The following is a 19,043-nucleotide window of genomic DNA, read 5'->3' as shown; positions in this document are numbered from 1 at the left end:
AAATATGCTCAATCCAAAAGACGGAAAACTTTATAGAAGCAAACAGTTCTTTTTAACTAGATCTGCTTAAAAGTAATCAGACAATTTCGAAACATGAATTGACCTGCGTTAGTCGACACCTCCAACTGTGACCATAAATTGGCCATTCGTTCTATCCGAAAGAGAAAAGAGCAAGACCCAATCAAATTAATGAATTTCATTAGGAGATGTAACAAGTAAAATTGAAAATTTTGGATGCCCATGGTACCTTTCCCGTCATGTAACTGCATAATTCTTTAAGAAAGAGGCAACCATTCCTGAATTGGTATCACCTTTTCCATCTAGATAAGTAATAGTACAACGCAAATTTGGGTTGAGAAAAGTAGATTGAGTAGTGCAGCACGAATAACATTAGAAGTTTACAACAATCCATACTTGTATACTTGCCGCAAGTTCCATGCTTTCCAATGGTCAATGAGCCTTTCCCTCAAGAACAGCACGGAAAAACAATTGCTGGACAGTAGTACACTGTCAGATTCAAGCCTTTGCTCAGAGAATTTGAGAAACACAAGAGGCTGGTCAAATAGCAGGGGCTGGAGCAGGATCTCATGGTGCTGAGGGTACAAAAACATGGCAAGTTTAGCTTGAAAGGGTGCTGCGGGTCTTAAAGTCCGCTTCCATCTAGAAAACGTAGTTGCAGACCAATTGATATCCAAATAATAGTTGAATGCCCCTTACAACAACATGCTGTCCCATACTCATGATATGAGTTGTGACACACAAGTAAGCTTGCTCATGCTATATTAGGTTGCTGAAATGAGGATCTAGATATATCAAGTCAAGCACCTCATGTATGTTAGTTAAACATGAATGGGAGACATCTCCAGCTACAAACTCATTAACCATCCCATCAATCTCAATTGCACTGTACCCAGGGGTCTTTCTGAGCCCTTTGTCACCAATCATCCTCCTGATTCGACGTGCATCATCACATTGTCGAGCTGCCAAATATATATTTGATAACTGAACATACGCAGAATCTTCTTCAGCTTCATTGCCATCTTCTACCAACAAAATCTCTTTAACGGCAAGTTCTGCAAGACTAACATTGTTGTGATTTCGACAACCACTCAATAACGCGCCCCAAACTGAGGCCCGTGGTTTCATTGGCATCCTTCTAATAAGCTTAAGTGCATCATCCAATCGTCCAGCTCTGCATAACAAATCCACTACACAACTGAAGTGCTCATGTTCCGGCACAACGCCATATAAAGATTCCATCTTATCCAACAAAGCTTCGCCTTCTTTTTGAAGCCCTGCATGCGCACACGCTGCTAACGCTGCAAGAATGACAATACCATCAGGCTTAAGTCCATCAACCACTTGCATCCTCTCCAAACAGCTTAATGCTAGCTCAGGACGACCATGGACTGCAAACCCTCTTATCATTGTTGCCCACGAATGCTTATTTCGCGTAGGCATGCTGTCAAATACCTCAGAAGCCAAGTGAATACATCCACACTTAGCATACATATCAACAAGTGCAGAGCCGATAAAAACATCAGACTCAACCCACTCACTCTTCATAACATGCTCATGAATCCACTTCCCTTGCTCAAGAGCACCTAAATGAGCACAGGCCGAAAGCGCTGTGGTCACACAATACTCATCCGCACTAACTCCACGCCCCAGCATATCCTGGAAAATACTCAATGTCTCCTTGGCTAGTCCGCATTGAAGGTGCCCACTCATTAAAACATTACATTGAATAACATCAATGTCAGTAATTTCATCGAACATCTTGCGTGCATCATCCAATGCTTTGCAGTTGGTGTAAAACCGAATTAATGCTGTCTGTACATGTGCATCTGACGCGGAAAACGAATTCTTAACTACCCAACTGTGCATTTGCTTTCCCTCTACTTCCAAAGGACCATTGGCGCAAGCGATGAGAAGAAACGGAAATGTAAAACTATCAGGAACGGCAGCGTTATTGGTTTGTAACATAAGATTGAAGTAATGAAGGGAAAATTGGGGTTGTGAGCTGCGAGAGTAAGCCCTAATGAGAATATTGTAAAGGAAAGTATTGGGAGTTCGAACCTGCGCGAAGATTCGTGAGGCATAGGAAAGGTCGGCGGAATTTGAAAGCGCAGAAAAATCGAGGAGCTTGCTTACGGCGTAAGTGTTGCGGTGAAGACCAAGAGTAATGTAAATGGCGTGGATGGCTTTGAGTTGGCGACTATTGGTGCACTTTTCTGCCATGGACATGCACCATCTCCATAATTGGAAGCTGTTATTGGCAAGGCTTGCTCTCACTTGGAGGCGGACATTGCTTAGACAGCTCATAAGCGGGCATTGTTAGGCAGGACAAGGTTCATGACTTGACTAAAAGACGCAAATTTTCTTTACTTATTGACTACGTTTACTACATTAGCATTGTGTAAAATATTCTGAGAGTTTTCCAAGCTATTAGAGAATTTTATAGATGACAAGGTTAAAAAGGAAGCAAAAGATATTCGAAGAACTGCAATCGCAAGGAAAAGTGAGGAAATGTTAGTAGGCGTTTGGACATAACAATTGTAAGATTCCAAGAAATAGTAAAAAAAAAAAAATTCAAGTGAAAATGGTATTTGAAATTTAAAGTTGTGTTTGTAAAAATTACACGGGGCGCCCTATTTAGTCGCCCCCATTTAACCTATACCCATTTTTTAAAAAATGTTTTAGCTTGTCCCACTTTTTAAACAACTCTAGCCCTCTTTCTCCTCCTCTTCCTTCTCCTCCTTCGTTTTCTTCTTCTTCTTTCTTCTGTTGTTGGTGCTCCTATGAAACTTCAGTTCAGGGGAAGATTGCCATAAGTATGTTTATCAGATTATTTAAAAATAAATTATAAATAATTATGTAAGTTAGTAGACAATAATTTGTGAATATTTCCACGTAATTCTGTTCTTTTCACGTTTATTATTTTCAAAATTTATGATTTAGATACTGTTGCCAATCAGATTATTTTATAGTAGTAATACATTATGAAAGAATAAGGTGCTTATTTATCTAGTATGTTAGAAAGCTTTTTCAAAAACTTCAGCTTATATAGTTCTGAAATTTTTACAAATGAACTAAAGCTGCTGAAGTTTTTGAAAAAGCTTATCCAGGACAAAAAAACTTCAGTTTATTTAGTGCTGAAGTTTTTACAAATGAACTAAATAACTTCAGCATCTTCTACTGAAGTTTTTGAAAAAGTTTTATGACAAAACTAATGAATCCAGGACAAAAAAAACTTCAGCTATTTTAGTGCTGAAGTTTTTACAAATGAAATAAATAACTTTAGCATCTTATCAAGGACAAAAAAACTTCAGCGTATTGCCTTTGCTACTTCAGGCCCGTCTACTAGAATGCTCAAGTTTTACGTGATTGTCTTTGCTACTTCAGCCCCGTATGCTAAAGTTACGCGAAAAAGTGGGTACGCTTGCAATTTTTTTGCAAAGCGGACATAAGTTAAAACGTGACCCAAAAAACGGGTATAGATGCAAATCCTCCGTTGTGTTTGGACATAAAATTCAGTTTGGGTTGTTTTGAAGTTTTGTGAGTGATTTGAGTGAAAATTTTGAAAAATAGCTTTTTAGAGTTTTTCAAATTTTCGAAAATTTCCAAAATGTATCTTTAAGTGAAATTGAAAATTTTATGAACAAACAATGATTTCAAAAAAAAAAGTAAATTTTTTTTGGAAAAGGGGGAAAAATCTTATGTCCAAACGGGCTCTTAGTTTGATTTCCAAATAAAGGAAAGCCATTAAAATTAAATTTTTATGGCCAAAAGAGTAGCATTCATCGATGATTCTGTCGAAATGCATCTTCTAGAAGTTGCAGAGACACTAGCTGAATACTCCATCTGGTCTATAAAAGTAATCATTTTACATTCGGTACATCTATTAAGGAAATACGAACTCCTACAGAAAAAAATATATCGACTAAATTACTCTTGATTAATTGTTACCTCGACACATGTGAATAAGGACAAATTTTGAAAAAATAAAATTAATTCCTTTTTGATTATGTAAACGGACACTTATTTTGGCCAAAATAAAAAGATAAAATGATCATCTATTGTGGACCGAAGGGAGTATCACCCTGGCCAAAATCTTAAATACCCAACAACGCTACAACCAAAACAATAAAGTAATGCTGGAGACAACTCTTGGTAGGAACTAGGGGTGGCAAACGGGCTAGTTGAGTCGAATATGAGCGGGTTAACAACAACAATAACCCAGTAGAATCTCATCAGTGGGTCTGGGGAGGATAGAGTGTGTGCAGACCTTACCCCTACCCCAAAGGGGTAAAAAGCCTGTTTCCGAGAGACCCTCGACTTAGAGACAATAAATCCGTAACAATAACAGAAACCAGAAAAATAATATCAGCAACGTGGCATACAAGAAATAAATAGAAAAGCAATAATACAAATACTATGCAAAAGTGTGAAACACAACATAAACCGCTAGCAGTCCTAGACAAAACACTATTAGACTAGCCGATACAAAGAGGAAAAATGTTTGACTACCTAATGCTCAACCTCCACAGATAATGCTAAAACGAATAAAATATCTGACCTGCCCCATATTTAATATGATAGAAAATGGGTTAACCGATTGATACCATATTATCTATGGCTTCTTGAATATGATCACTTTTGAGAGAATTCCTAGTCTCTCAAACTCAAGGAATCTACAAAATGTAAAAGTTAAACTCATTGGTTATATATTTTCTAAGTGGATAATGTGGATCTTATCCATATTTGACCAATTTTTAAAAGGTTCATTATCCAATCCATTTTTTGTGGATAATATGGATGAATAACTGTTACTATTTTTTTATCCATTTTGCCACCGCTAGTAGGAACATAATCTATCTATTATTAAAAAGAAAGAAGTTAGCCATGCGAATACGCCAAGTGTCGCCTGAAGAAAATGTCATGTGGCAATTTTAGTTACAAATTAGTTTATATTTGGAATTTGAATTTCAAAATAATAAAATATATATATATATTTAAGGAAAAAGTAATTTTCAAATTAAAATTATATTTTGCAACCCACACATAATATAACTCCTCCATGCGCGCCTTTGACCTAAAAGATATCAATTCCTACAGATTTGGCTCTTCCTTCCCACGATGACGCTCCATTCCCACGATCTCACACCACGATTTCTAACTCCTTGCCCACCAATTCTTCTGCGAGGGGTTCTCACTAACATGATTTTACTTCCTTTTGAAATCAGTTTTCTACTTTAACAATCAGTAATTCTTTCTCTCTTGTGCACGTCAAGCAGGAATTGATATCTAGAAGGTATTCAGTCTTTTTCATTGTAAGTTCACTGCACCATGTTCTCAAAGATGATTTGGTACATTATAAGCATATTATTGCTCTCCTGCTAATTGATGTTGCTCTGTTTGATATGCGTTTATGAAGGTATGTTTACTTTATCGTCGACGGGCCACAACTTCAATAGCTTCTATAAATTTTTTTATTTAAACACAATTGCTAATTAGTGGCAGGTATAACTTATAAGTCTATCTATTGTGGGATGTCACAGTTGTGGGGGAACAAGATATTCTTTGGCTAACTGCCCCAATCCGCTTCACAAGCAATTTTCCATTTTTCGTTCTTTTCCCTTCTTTATTTTCTGTTCTAAATTGTTCATAGAATTAGAAATACAGTACTAAGAATTTAGTGGCATTTAGCATACCACAATAAATTGTATTATGCATTAAGTTGAGTTACAAGAGACTATGTTGTCATTTATAGGAACATGTTTAACGTCTTGTTTGAAACTCTGTAAATTCTTGAAGATATACCAACACAGGAATTATAATCAATTCTGATTTTCTTCAGTTCTGGAATTATTATCTAATAAAAATTCTAGAATGATTATCTACAGAAACTATAGAACACTACATATGAGTATAGTGACATTGTTGACTCTTTTTTATTCCCGACACTTTGTTTCAAATATATTTTATATTTTAGTTCAAATTGTAGTAATGTAAACCACCTTACTCTGTATCACTATCTTTATTTTGATTCACACTTCTACTCAATTAACAGAGGACTTAATGGCGGCTGAAAGTAATTTCATTAGCGAAATTAACAGCAAGTCAATGAACTGAAAATTGAAGGTTCGTATTGTCAGGCTTTGAGAAAATCCTGATCGCAACAAACTTGATAGTCCATTTTCAATTGAGGTTATTCTGATGCTTTTACACTTTATACTTTTGTTTTTCATTATTTACATATGCATAAGTATATTACAGTCATATACGGAATAACTTAGTCATTTAATTAATTGAGTATTTTGTAGGGCGACCGCATTCATGCAAGTGGTGGCAGATCTCTTATCTAAAGGTTCAACCAACAACTTATAGAAATGGGTTTGTTCATCATGAAAAATTTCGTGGTTTGTTCAAATAATATGAAACTGAAGATCAAAAACCACAAGTTTAAGCATCATTGTTGAGGAAATAAAGGATCCACATTTCAACATGTGTATCATCATATTGAAAATGTATGAGCAACTGTCAAATCCACAAGAATTTGACAACAGTGAACACACAATTCGGTAATTAAATTTTTTTTCAGTTATATTTTATTTTTGATGATCTATTTTCTATCCTATGAGTACTTAGGTGAGAACTAAATCAATCCCAATTACAGAACCTAAAATCAAATCTCAAGTTTTAAGATTAAAACTGAATGACTTGATTTTATTAGATCCTTAAGCTAGGTGGACAGTTAATTAAACATCTTTTACCTGATTAAAAAGGGAAAAACATATATGAAATCTTCTTATAAATATGTTAATAAAAAATAAGATAAGATACTTGGGATCTGTTTATTTTTCGACACAATCCCAATTACAATACCTTATATCAAAACTTAAGTTTAGCTGAATTTCTTGATTTTGTTAGATCCTTAATTATTTAAATAGTTTGTTAGTTGTGCTTGCTATAACATTTTCCTTCTTTCTTTCTGATTGATAAGCTATTGCATCCTCTAGATCTTCTATCAGTGAAATAGCTTTTTTACCTGATTAAGAGTTAAGAAAAACTGTGATAAGATATTGGGTTATGTCTATTTCTTGACTGAATTTTGATTTATCATCTACTTATTGGAAATTGCATATTTTAACGATGTGAAGTACTGCCTCTGATGTGGCTGATTTCATCGACTAAAGGTGCCTTATGTTTGATTACTTAAGTATATCAAGATTATACTTCACATTAATATGGTGTGTAACTAGAAAGGGAGTGATGATGCAATTTTTTTCACATGTATAACTGTTGATATATGAATTCTTTTTGACTCTTCATGAAAATAAATCAAAACTTAACAAAACAGCAGTCACTGCCTACTTTACAATTGTGACTTTTGATTTATTCTATATGTATTATACTTAAATTGTTAGTGGACTCCAAAAGATCTGTTTTTTTCATGTTGATATTATATTTTATGAGAAAGTAAAACAAAAAGAGTGTATTTACATATATTTATGTTTGAGTAAACTTAACTAATGTTTATGGTATGTTAGGTAAGATGCCCACAGTCAAATTCCTGCCATATATTTTACATAATTAGTCATTTGATACCTAAAATGTAACTACATGCTTTTGGTGTAATAAATGAAAGTAATTGTAGACTTTAGGTTACTTCTATCGAAAATAACGATCAGTTTCTCTCTTATAAGTGTTGAAAATGGCAAACTCCCACATCGATGGGAGACTTAATTTGGGAAGAATTTCTCCCTATAAAAGAAGGCCTAATGTTTAGGATTTAAATACACTTCTTAATTGCCTTCTTATCTTCTTAAGACATTTGTATCTTCTCTCTTTAGTATTATTTCACTTGTATTTTTGGAGTGGAATAAAATATTGGTTGTGTCCGAGGAAGTAGGCAAAATTGACTGAACCTCGTAAATTCTGGTGTTCCTTTTATTGTTGCTTTATTGTCTTATTTATTATTTAGTGGCTGCCATAATTTTTTTGGTATAGTAGTTGTGACTCATTCACACTATATACATTAGGCTTCCGCAACAATTGGTATCAGAGCCAAGGTACTGTCTAAGTATGCTCTGTGGTTGCAGCAAAGTCTGATCTTCCACATCAGAAAAGATTTATCTTGGTAACTGAGGCAAGGTTCTGTCCGAGTATGCTCTGTGGTTGCAGTTTAGTCTGATCTTCCACATCAGAAAGGAAATAATCTTGATTTGTGTCGTCAGCTATTAAATAATATTTGTATCAAAGATGGGAGACAATAAACAAGAAGAATTTATATCAAGTGTCAACAATACGTCATCATTGGCATCTTCGCTTATGACAAGAATTGTGTCAAATGCAAAATTTGCGGTAGAATTTTTTTACGGGTCAGGACATTTTGGGATGTGGCAAGGCGAGGTTCTAGATGTCCTTTTTCAACAAGGGCTAGATCTTGCTATTGAAGAAAAGAGACCAGATGTTATTGGAGAAGAAGATTGGAGAATTATTAACCGTGTCGTTTACGGTACCATTCAATCCTACCTTGCTAGAGAGCAGAAATATTCATACACAAAGGAAACTTCTGCAAGTAAATTATGGAAAGCATTGGAGGATAATTTTTTGAAGAAAAATAGTCAAAATAAATTGTACATGAAGAAGAGACTGTTTCGCTTCACGTATGTTTCTGGTACCACGATGAATGAACATATCACTAGTTTCAATAAGTTGGTCACAAATTTGCAAAATATTTTTGCAACTTTTGATGATGGTGACTTGGACATGATGTTGTTGGGGTCACTTCCTGATGAGTACGAGCACCTTGAAACTACTCTACTCCATGGAAATGACAAAATTTCTCTCAGAGAAGTTTGTTCGGCTTTGTACAGCTATGAACAAAGAAAGGGAGAAAAACAGAAGGGCGGAGAAGGAGAAGCATTGGTTGTGAGGGGTCGTCTTCAAAATCAGACGAGGACAAAGAAAGGAAGATCTAAGTCAAGATCTAGACCCAGCAAAGATGAATGTGCCTTTTGTCGAGAAAAGGGGCACTGGAAGAAAGACTGTCCGAAGTTGAAGAATAAGGCCAAACATAACAATGGAAAGACCATTATGGATTCAAATGTAGCTGATGGTGATGATTCAGACTTCTCATTAGTTACAACAGAGTCATCAACATCATCAGACATATGGTTGATGGACTCGGCTTGTAGCTATCATATGTGTCCCAACAGGGACTGGTTCGTGGATTTTCAAGAAGGAGAATATGGAGTCGCTCACACAGCGGATAACAACCCTCTTACCTTATATGACATTGGTTCAATACGATTAAGGAACCATGATGGAAAGATCAGAACATTAACAGACGTTCGATATGTACCGGATTTGAAGAAAAATCTCATCTCTGTGGGAGCCCTAGAATCAAAAGGGTTCAAAATCATTGTAGAAAATGGAGTGATGAGAGTATGATCCGGTGCACTAGTGGTCATGAAGGCCAATCGGAAGAACAATAACATGTACCATTATCGCGGTAGTACAGTTATTGGGACAACGACAGTAACATCCAGTGACGAAAAAGAGGCAGAAGCAACCAGGCTATGACACATGCGCTTGGGACATACTGGAGGAAAATCCTTGAAAACTTTATCAGATCAAGGATTGTTAAAAGGAGTAAAGGCTTGTAACTTGGAGTTTTGCGAGCATTGTGTCAAAGGGAAACAAACAAGGGTTAAATTTGGTACAACGATCCATAATACTAAAGACATTTTGGATTATGAACATTCTGATGTTTGGGGTCCTTCCAAAACACCTTCATTGGGTGGGAAGTATTATTTTGTAACCTTTGTTGATGATTTTTTCCGAAGAGTGTGGGTGTATACAATGAAGAGCAAAGATGAAGTGTTGGGAATTTTTCTCAAATGGAAAATAATGGTGGAGAATCAAACAGGCAGGAGGATCAAGTGTATTCGCACAGACATTGGAGATGAATACAAAAATGATCATTTTAATAAGGTTTGTGAAAATGATGGCATTGTCCGACACTTCACTGTCAGACATACACCACAACAGAATGGAATGGCAGAACGTATGAACCGGACCTTGCTGGAGAAGGTACGGTGTATGTTGTCCAATGCTGGCTTGGCAAAGAATTTTGGGCTGAGGCAGTTACATATGCATGCCACATCATTAATTGCTTACCATCTGCTGCTATTGATGGCAAAACTCCATTTGAAAAATGGTATGGAGAGCCTGCTGTAGATTATGACTCTTTGCACGTGTTTGGCTCAACTGCATATTATCATGTGACAGAGTCAAAATTGGATCCAAGGGAAAAGAAGGCTATTTTCATGGGGATTACTTCTGGAGTCAAATGATATCGCTTATGGTGTCCTATGACAAAGAAAGTAATATTCAGCAGGGATGTTACCTTTGATGAATCTGCTATGGTAAATAAGGTAACAAAAGATACCAAACAAAATGAGGGTGCTTCTAAGCAGGTGGAGTTTGAGGGAAAATTTATTTTTCCTACACAAGAAGCAGAAGAGGAAACAAATGAAAATTATCCTCTAGAAGAAGAGCCAGTAGAGAGGGAGATTCCAACTAAGGAACCTCAACAACAACTTGAATCAATAGCAACCAGCAGACCAAAAAGGACAATAACAAAACCTGTCTTATAGAGACGGTTGCTTGTGCCACCTCAATTGTAGTTGATGATGTTTCTACCACTTATAAAGACGCAGTCCAAAGTTCAGAAGAAGATAAGTGAAGGATTGCCATGAATGATGAAATACAGTCCCTTCATCATAATCATACATGGAGATTGGCTAATCTCCCGAAGGGAAAGAAAGCAACTGGGTGCAAATGGGTATTTGCAAAGAAAGAAGGATTTCCTAACCAAGAAGATGTTCGCTACAAAGCAAGATTGGTGGCTAAATGATATGCTCAAAAAGAGGGAATTGATTATAATGAAGTGTTTTCTCCAGTTGTAAAACATTCTTCTATTAGAATTATGTTGGCTTTGGTAGCACAGTTGGATTTGGAACTAGTTCAGATGGATGTAAAAACTGCATTTTTACATGAGAACTTGGAGAAGGAAATCTACATGACTCAGCCAGAAGGATTCAAAATTGGTGGAAAGGAAAATATGGTGTTCAAACTTAAAAAATCATTGTACGGATTGAAACAATTTTCTAGACAATGGTACAAGCGATTTGACAAGTTTATGTTGTGGCAAGGGTACAAGAGAAGAAAATACGATCATTGTGTGTATTTGCGCAAGCTTAAAGATGGTTCATTTGTATATCTTCTCCTATATGTTGATGATATGGTGATAGCTTCCAAGAATTCGGAAGAAATTGATAAGTTGAAGATTCAACTAAAGAAGGAGTTCGAGATGAAGGATTTGGGTGAGGTAAAGAAAATTCTTGGCATGGAGATAATAAGAGATAGACGTTCAAAGAAACTCTGTTTATCTCAGAAAGAATATTTGAAGAGAGTACTAGAGCACTTTGGCACAGATGAAAAGACTAAGCTAGTTAGTACTCCACTTGCTCCCCATTTTATGCTAAGTACTATTATGTCGCCAAAAAATGAAGCTGAACAAGAGTATATGTCAAGGGTACCATACGCAAATGCTGTTGGTAGCTTGATGTATGCAATGATCTATACGAGACCTGACATTTCACAAGCTGTTGGAGTTATTAGCAGATATATGCATAATCCAGGAAAGGAGCATTGTCAAGCTGTGAAGTGGATTCTACGGTATATTCATAAAACTGTAGATGTTGGGTTAGTTTTTGAGCAGGAAGGCAATCAATCTGTAGTTGGATATTGTGACTCAGATTTTGCGGGTGATCTGGACAAACGAAGATCAACTACTGGTTATGTGTTTACTTTTGCAAGAGCACCAGTTAGTTGGAAGTCTACTTTGCAGTCAACAGTTGCTTTGTCTACAACAGAGGCAAAGTACATGGCTATTACAGAGGCTGTGAAGGAGGCAATTTGGCTTCAAGGGTTGCTAAAAGAGTTTGGTGTTGAACAAAAAAGTATCACAATTTTTTGTGATAGTCAAAGTGCTATTCAATTAGCGAAGAACCAAGTTTATCATGCGAGGACGAAGCACATTGATGTTCGATATCATTTCGTACGAGAAATCATAGAAGAATGTGGAGTCACGGTGAAAAAAATTCATACTACGGAGAATCTTGTTGATATGCTGACAAAGGTGGTGACTGCGGTCAAGTTTCAACATTGTTTGGCGGTCAAGTTTCAACATTGTTTGGATTTGATCAATATTGTTGAACACTGAAGATTGAAGATGAAGACACAACCAAAATTTATTACCGAGAGAAAATTGAAGATGTGGAATTTTGCCAAGGTGGAGATTTGTTGAAAATGGCAAACTCCCACATCGGTGGGAGACTTAATTTGGGAAGAATTTCTCCCTATAAAAGAAGGCCTAATATTTAGGATTTAAATACACCTCTCATTTGCCTTCTTATCTTCTTAAGACATTTGTATCTTCTCTCTTTAGTATTATTTCACTTGTATTTTTGGAGTGGAATAAAATATTGGTTGTGTCCGAGGAAGTAGGCAAAATTCACCGAACCTCGTAAATTCTGGTGTTCCTTTTATTGTTGCTTTATTGTCTTATTTATTATTTGGTGTCTACCATAATTTTTTTAGTATATTAGTTGTGACTCATTTACACTATATACATTAGGCTTCCCCAACAATAAGAATATAATTTTCATTTTCAGTTAACATTTTGTAATCTTTTTTCTGTCTCATATTGGTATACCAAATAATCCACTACTTCCTCTTGGATGCCAAACCATGTTTCCGAATCTGTGAGCTTAGGCTTGTGATTAGCATGATCATCAGAATTAAGTGCACGAAACTCATGTATCGCATCTCAATTCCCCAGGTTAATCATAGTACACTTTATGAAAAATTATTCACTTCTTTCATAAAATAATACTCCCTCCGTTTCAATTTATGTGAACCTATTTCCTTTTTGGTCCGTGCCAAAAAGAATGACACATTTCCTTATTTGGAAACAATTTACCTATATGCAATGATTTATAGCCACACAAAATATATGTGCCTCATTTTACACCACAAGTTCAAAAGTCTTCTCTCTTTTCTTAAACTCCGTGCCCAGTCTAATGAGTTCACATAAATTGAAACGGAGGAATAGAATATAGATTTTGATTCTGCTTTTCAATAGCCAGATAGTGTTTCAGGATAGGGCCTTGCTGACCATCTGGAATTGGAAATATCTTCAATCAATCGTTTTCCGACTGCACATCATCACAAAGCTACTGTCATCGACCAGTCATGAGACTAAAGTACTAAACACTGCACTTTTTTTTTACTGAACAGATGCAAAACCTAACCAATGGAATAGACTTAGGGTTCGTTTGGTTTGAATACAGCTTGTGCCGGGATAAGATAAGTTATGCTGGGATAAGTTATGCCGAGATTAGTTATTCTGGTATTTTTTTTTATTCGCCGTTTGATATGTTGTATTAAAAATAGCAATTGCATAATTTCTAAGAAGAATGTATAAGTTATCACGGCACTAATTACCCCACCCTCTATAAGGTAAGTTATCCCGATACTAATTTTAATCCCGGGATAAGTTATACCAGGTTTGCTAACCAAATAAAGTATTAAAATGGTATTAAATTTTTATACCACCACTATACCTTCGTGCTATAGGCACGCCAACATAGAGCATCTAGCAGCATTGCATAACAAAGACAGACCATTTTATATTAGGACTTCCACCCCGAAAAACCTTCTATAAAAGGGCTTGTATAGACTTGTGCTCATGAATTAAAAACCAAGTTGTTGCAACTGCCTCTGTGAAAATAGCTGTGAATTAAGAAAAATGTATCTAGGACATTGGGATAACTTTCCAGCTTGAGACATGAGAAACGAAAAAGGGAAATATACAGCTTCTTTCTCAAGGAGATACACAATATACAACTTCTTTCTCAAGGAGATGATCAAATATACCAACTTTTGGATGATTCAGGCACTACCACAACATGCATATTCGCATTATTTGGAGGCAATGCTAACCTAAGAGGATATAGATTCCCATTGAACTTGTTGCGCGAACAGACAGTAATATTCTCCATCCCTGTTATTTCCTCCAACTTTTGTGTCAGTTCCTCTACTCCATGCCCTTTGAACTGAAAAGAAGGTCCTTCCACTGCATCATTTGCATTTCCATTTTCATCCGCCACATGGTAATATATTAGTCGACCTTCAGCCTTCACCGGGGAAGCATCAAATGCATCTCTTGACTGCAAAATCAACAATAATAACTCTGCTGTTATCTCATTTTACAGTATGATTAGAGAAAAAGACATTATCTTTTGAGAGAGAGCTAAAACTAACCTCAGTCCTGGAATACGTGGGGGATGTAAAATGAAAAGAAGAGCTGGAATAATCGTCTAATGATTCTGATTCTGTAATTTTTTCTGTTGATTCAGGCAGTATTTCAATAATATCCACTTCCCATAAGATCCAATCTTGATGTCTATGAGGTATATCATGTGTAATTGAATTTCGCCAAGGTGGTAATCCACTATTTGCGCGTAAATAATTCCCATATCTAGTTTTAAGCTTCACCAGAAATCCATCTTTCATTGGTTCCCACTCAACTGAAGAATCCAATTTTCTAGGCAAACTTTGAACAACTTTTCTACCTGTGACACCAAGAAGGACTTGATCATCTGTGGCTGTTAGATATTTGCCATAACAACTCTTTAATCGGATTACATTTTCGATTTCTTCAGGAAATTCAATTGTCCATTTTGCACTTCTGGAAGTTCCATGGCGATCTTGGTACACAGTTTCTTGATCAGGATCAGCTAACAAGAATTTGTCATGGTGGCTTTTTAGCCTAACGGATTTGGCTTTTTTGAAGAATTCCATCCCAGAATTCTGCAATGGTTGAGAAAAACATCCAATTGCAATGATTAAACACAATTAAAAACTGAAATTTTTAATCTAGAAATCCACCTGGATCAGAGACTCTTTGAATATTTACAGAGAACGATCCGAGTGGAAGAAAGATCTGCAAATTGATGCTAAAAAAGGAAACTGAATCTGAAAGTGTGCATTAGCGGTTATTAAAAGCACGTCACATAAGCTCTTTTTTTTTAAAAAAAAATTATACTATCAAGTCACTGAAAATATATAATTATTGATATTATTATAACAAGTGAAATTAGTAACGTGAAACATAAGATAAGCAGCATTCTTTCACTTAATAGTTTAAAATTTTATAAACTGCTTCATTTTTTTTAATCCACTGCCGTCACTTTAGAATCTATGACTTCAGGCGGGGCCAGCTCAAGTTTTTATATGGTTTTGACTATAGTGATGATCTTTTTTTCCCGTTTGACAATTGATTATTCAATGTAAATTTCAATTACTAAAATTAATGAACTAAGGAAAAGTAAATATTCCAGCCTAGCATGTTGACTTTACTGAATTGGGTCGTTGACCAGTACGTGGCCTAGTGGGATGCTGGACCCCACAACACACAGCAACCCTCATTCTAGCAGAAGACTAAAAATCAAGTATTTACACTTGGAGCAAAACGTTGACGTTTTTTGGTAAAATATACCAGCTGACGGAGGAGAAAACGAGAGATTTGCCATAGTTGCTAATTGGAAAAGGATTTAATTTATATATATTGACATAAAAAATATCTATATAAAATTGGTCTAGTTTAGCTTATTGTAGTATGTTACTATAACAAGGGTTATATATACACATATCTTATTCCTACTTTGTGGGGTAGGGAAGTTGTTTCCTAAAGTCCATCGGCTCAAGAAAAATAATTCTCAGAGCTTATTGTAGTATGTTATTGACTTTATTTTTCAGGTTACTAATTTATTTATTTGAACAATTATTTTTGCTTACATTGACAGTGCATAAAAGTTAAACACAAATATAGTACCTGTTTCATGGTTGTATTCTCAGACCTTTGGGATTGATAGATTACTGCATTTGGGGATCCAATATCAGGAGAAGCTGTATAATCATCTAGAACAGAATTAAAACTTGATGCAGGCGATAAACAACTTGACACTGAATTAATATCAGTAGTATCTGAAATAATAATATCCACAACTTCTATTCCCCACAAAACCCAATCTTGAGTAGCTGTCCTATTAGGAACATCATGCGTTATAGAATTTCTCCATGGTGGTGTAGCTCCATTTGCCCTCAAATATTTCCCTTCCTTTGTTCTAAGCTTTACATGAAATCCTTCTCTTATTGGCTCCCATTCAGTAGAAGAGTCCATATTATTTGTTGCAAGAGATTGAAGAACTTTTTTACCAGTCATTCCTAGAAGAAATGCCTGCTCAGTTGCTGTTAGGTACAAACCATGGCAACTTTTTAGGCGAATTACGTGATTTTTTCCTGCAACTAATTCTACTATCCAACGTGCCCGATTCGACGACCCATTTCGGCTCTGTCGAACAGTTTGTTCATCTTCGTCCGCCACTAAGTATTTCCCCAAATGGCTTTGAAGTCTTACTGCTTTAGCTCTTTCAAAAAATTCCATCCCATTCTACATTCACAGGTCAAAGCAACATGGTCAGAGACAGTGGTAGAGCCAGAAATTTTAACAACTAATTAGAAAAATGCACAAATGTCACACATGAAATACATGCTACAGCAACCGCAGCAGCAGCAATGACCCACTAAAATTCCACTAGTGGGGTCTGGAGAGGGTAGTGTGTACACAGATCTTATCCCTATCCAGCGATATTCAAATTTGAAAGAAGTGAAAAAAAATCCCGACAAAGGGTGTTCAATATATGTTATGTACCTCTAAAGCGTAATGTTTTAACTATATACATAGTATAATTTTTCGACGAAGACATGTGGTTTCGCCACTGGCTGCGCTCGGCTCAGGAAGACTAAAAGAGACACATGAAATATATGCTAAAGAATCTTAATTCGTTACCTGTGTTGAACTTGGATGTGAAGAATGATCAGAAGCAATGGATGGACAATTGTTAATTGACGAAACAGAGCGACGATTGTTTGAATAATCTGTAAAATCATCATCAGCAAAAGAAGAGAAGCTCGATAAAGATGAAGGATAACTCTGTAACGATTCAGAGTTCGTTACTGATATATCAATTACATCCACATCCCATAATACCCAATCTTGAGTTGCAGTTCTATGAGGTAAATCATGAGTTATAGAATTTCTCCAAGGAGGTGTTGCTCCATTTGCCCTCAAGAATTTCCCTCCCTTTGTCCTTAACTTTACTTGATATCCTTCTTTTATTGGCTCCCATTCTATTGAACCATCCGTTACACTATTTGGTAAGGTTTGGAGTACTCTTTTACCAGTCATTCCAAGAAGGAAAGCATCGTTAGAAGCCGAGAGATAACGCTCGTGGCAACTCTTGAGACGAATGAGGTGAGGATTGTCTGCGACCATTTCAACTGTCCAACGTGCCTTTTTTGATGAACCGTTACGGCTTTGTCGGACGGTTTGTTCGTCATCATCGGCGACGAGGTATTTGCCCAAATGGCCTTTGAGTCTAATAACTTTAGCTTTGTTGAAGAACTCCATTGTCAATTTCTCTTACTTTCCTGTATGTTAAAGCAATGTTCGTTTGGTGCTTATCTTGTTCTTGTGGTCAGTTAGATTTAAAGGACTCTGCTCTCTAATATTGAAAACACGTACTATTGAACCAGTTCAAATCGACGACCTGCAAGAGTTGACTTCAGAAATTAATTTTCTTGGATGCATCGGGCTTGGTATATGTATCCCTCGTATATTTGACTTTTCAGCTTAAAAAATAAAAATAAAAAATACTCCAATTGGGTTCTTTAACAAGATTGTTGTGTTATAACATTTGGGGAAAAAAAAACCCAGAAAAACAACATGTTGTTTGCTGAAGGTTTTCGTAGACCAAATCAACGTTACGGAATCATGCCTGTGATTGCAATTTAATTCAAAATTGACAGTCAGTACTAAGTTAATTAGAAATCCAAATTATGTTTACCAAAATCACAGGTAAAAATTATGGTGGATTGTTTGTAAGTGTTACTATACTGTATTCGTAAAATAAGTATGGTGAATATAAAATAACATATAACAGAAATGTAAATGAAACAAAATTTAATCCGCGTCCATTAAATTCACGGTGTTTTCTTAAGGAACTTAATCCCCTCCTTGTACCCGAGGTTTTGGATTATTTCCTCCCAGGATAAAACGAATTACACACTGGTGTATCGGTACGTCAAACCCTAGTGTTTCAGCGAACACAATGGTCGGTAGCAAATCACACTTACTGATGCTTTCTTTATAGTTAAAATAATGCAGAAGAAAGGAGGAGAATTCAGAAATTCATATGGAAAATCTGGGAGAATGGACTGCTATTTATAGCCAATATATTGAGCTCAATTTGAAGAGGTGCAACTCTTCAGAAGGGCTGTTTACGTAAAACGGCCATAACATAAATGGCATGCAACAATAAACCGGGAATTCATAACACGGAGGAAACTTAATTTTCCGTTACAAAAACGGAAAACGAAAAACGGACACTTAATTTTCCGTTGGATTTAATATTAATTTTTCGTTTACAAAAAACGGATATTTAATAATATTACGTTAATATTTACTATTAACAAATAAATTTGGTCCAAAAAATTAATCAATCAATCATTTGACCAAATCCGAAGCCGAGCGAGTGACGACGGCGCGATACTTGCCTTCTTCTTAACTCTTTAAAAGCTAGAAGAAGAGCAATTATAAATATACCCATAAAAAAACTTTTCCTCTTCCAATATGGGATAATGTCCTTTTGTCAAGAAAGGAAACGTAAAATTTTTATTTTCCCTCCATTTTCTATTCACCCTCTTTTAAGCTACATTAAGCTTTAAAAACCCAAAAGTTAGTCTGTTTCATAGTTTGTCAGTAATGAGCAGTGTAACCAATAATTTTCATCTAAGGAACAATTAAAACGATACAATATTTAGTGAACAAATAAAAATGGACA

General features: G+C 35.8%; 2 protein-coding genes across 2 annotated transcripts; both read right to left on the bottom strand.

Annotated features, from left to right (window-relative positions):
- Nucleotides 1-255: 255 nt before the first annotated feature.
- On the bottom strand, nucleotides 256-2,475 carry LOC104242603 (putative pentatricopeptide repeat-containing protein At3g28640). The gene has a single exon (XM_009797679.2). The coding sequence runs from the start codon at nucleotides 2,323-2,325 to the stop codon at nucleotides 778-780; it is 1,548 nt and encodes a 515-aa protein (XP_009795981.1). The 5' UTR covers nucleotides 2,326-2,475; the 3' UTR covers nucleotides 256-777.
- Nucleotides 2,476-13,858: 11,383 nt separating this feature from the next.
- On the bottom strand, nucleotides 13,859-17,706 carry LOC104242602 (uncharacterized). Its single transcript, XM_009797678.2, has 4 exons — nucleotides 16,991-17,706; nucleotides 15,974-16,591; nucleotides 14,401-14,949; nucleotides 13,859-14,306 (listed from the first exon to the last, which is right to left on the bottom strand). Exons 1-4 carry the CDS (start codon nucleotides 17,609-17,611, stop codon nucleotides 14,004-14,006), a joined length of 2,091 nt encoding a protein of 696 aa, XP_009795980.1. The 5' UTR covers nucleotides 17,612-17,706; the 3' UTR covers nucleotides 13,859-14,003.
- Between the last annotated feature and the right edge of the window lie 1,337 nt (nucleotides 17,707-19,043).

The sequence above is a fragment of the Nicotiana sylvestris genome, chromosome 2 (assembly GCF_000393655.2).
Source record: "Nicotiana sylvestris chromosome 2, ASM39365v2, whole genome shotgun sequence".
NCBI classification, from domain to species: Eukaryota; Viridiplantae; Streptophyta; class Magnoliopsida; order Solanales; family Solanaceae; genus Nicotiana; species Nicotiana sylvestris.
The sequence above is the reverse complement of the archived record's forward strand: the minus strand, read 5'-3'. Positions and strand labels throughout refer to the sequence as shown.

Excerpts from the sequence above, each read along its gene's own strand:
- LOC104242602 (XM_009797678.2), bottom strand. The coding sequence starts at position 17,611 with ATGGAGTTCTTCAACAAAGCTAAAGTTATTAGACTCAAAGGCCATTTG. Across the intron at positions 16,592-16,990 it reads CACATCCAAGTTCAACACAG|AATGGGATGGAATTTTTTGA; the intron begins GTAACGAATTAA and ends CTGTGAATGTAG. Across the intron at positions 14,950-15,973 it reads AGAATACAACCATGAAACAG|AATTCTGGGATGGAATTCTT; the intron begins GTACTATATTTG and ends CAACCATTGCAG.
- LOC104242603 (XM_009797679.2), bottom strand. The coding sequence starts at position 2,325 with ATGAGCTGTCTAAGCAATGTCCGCCTCCAAGTGAGAGCAAGCCTTGCC.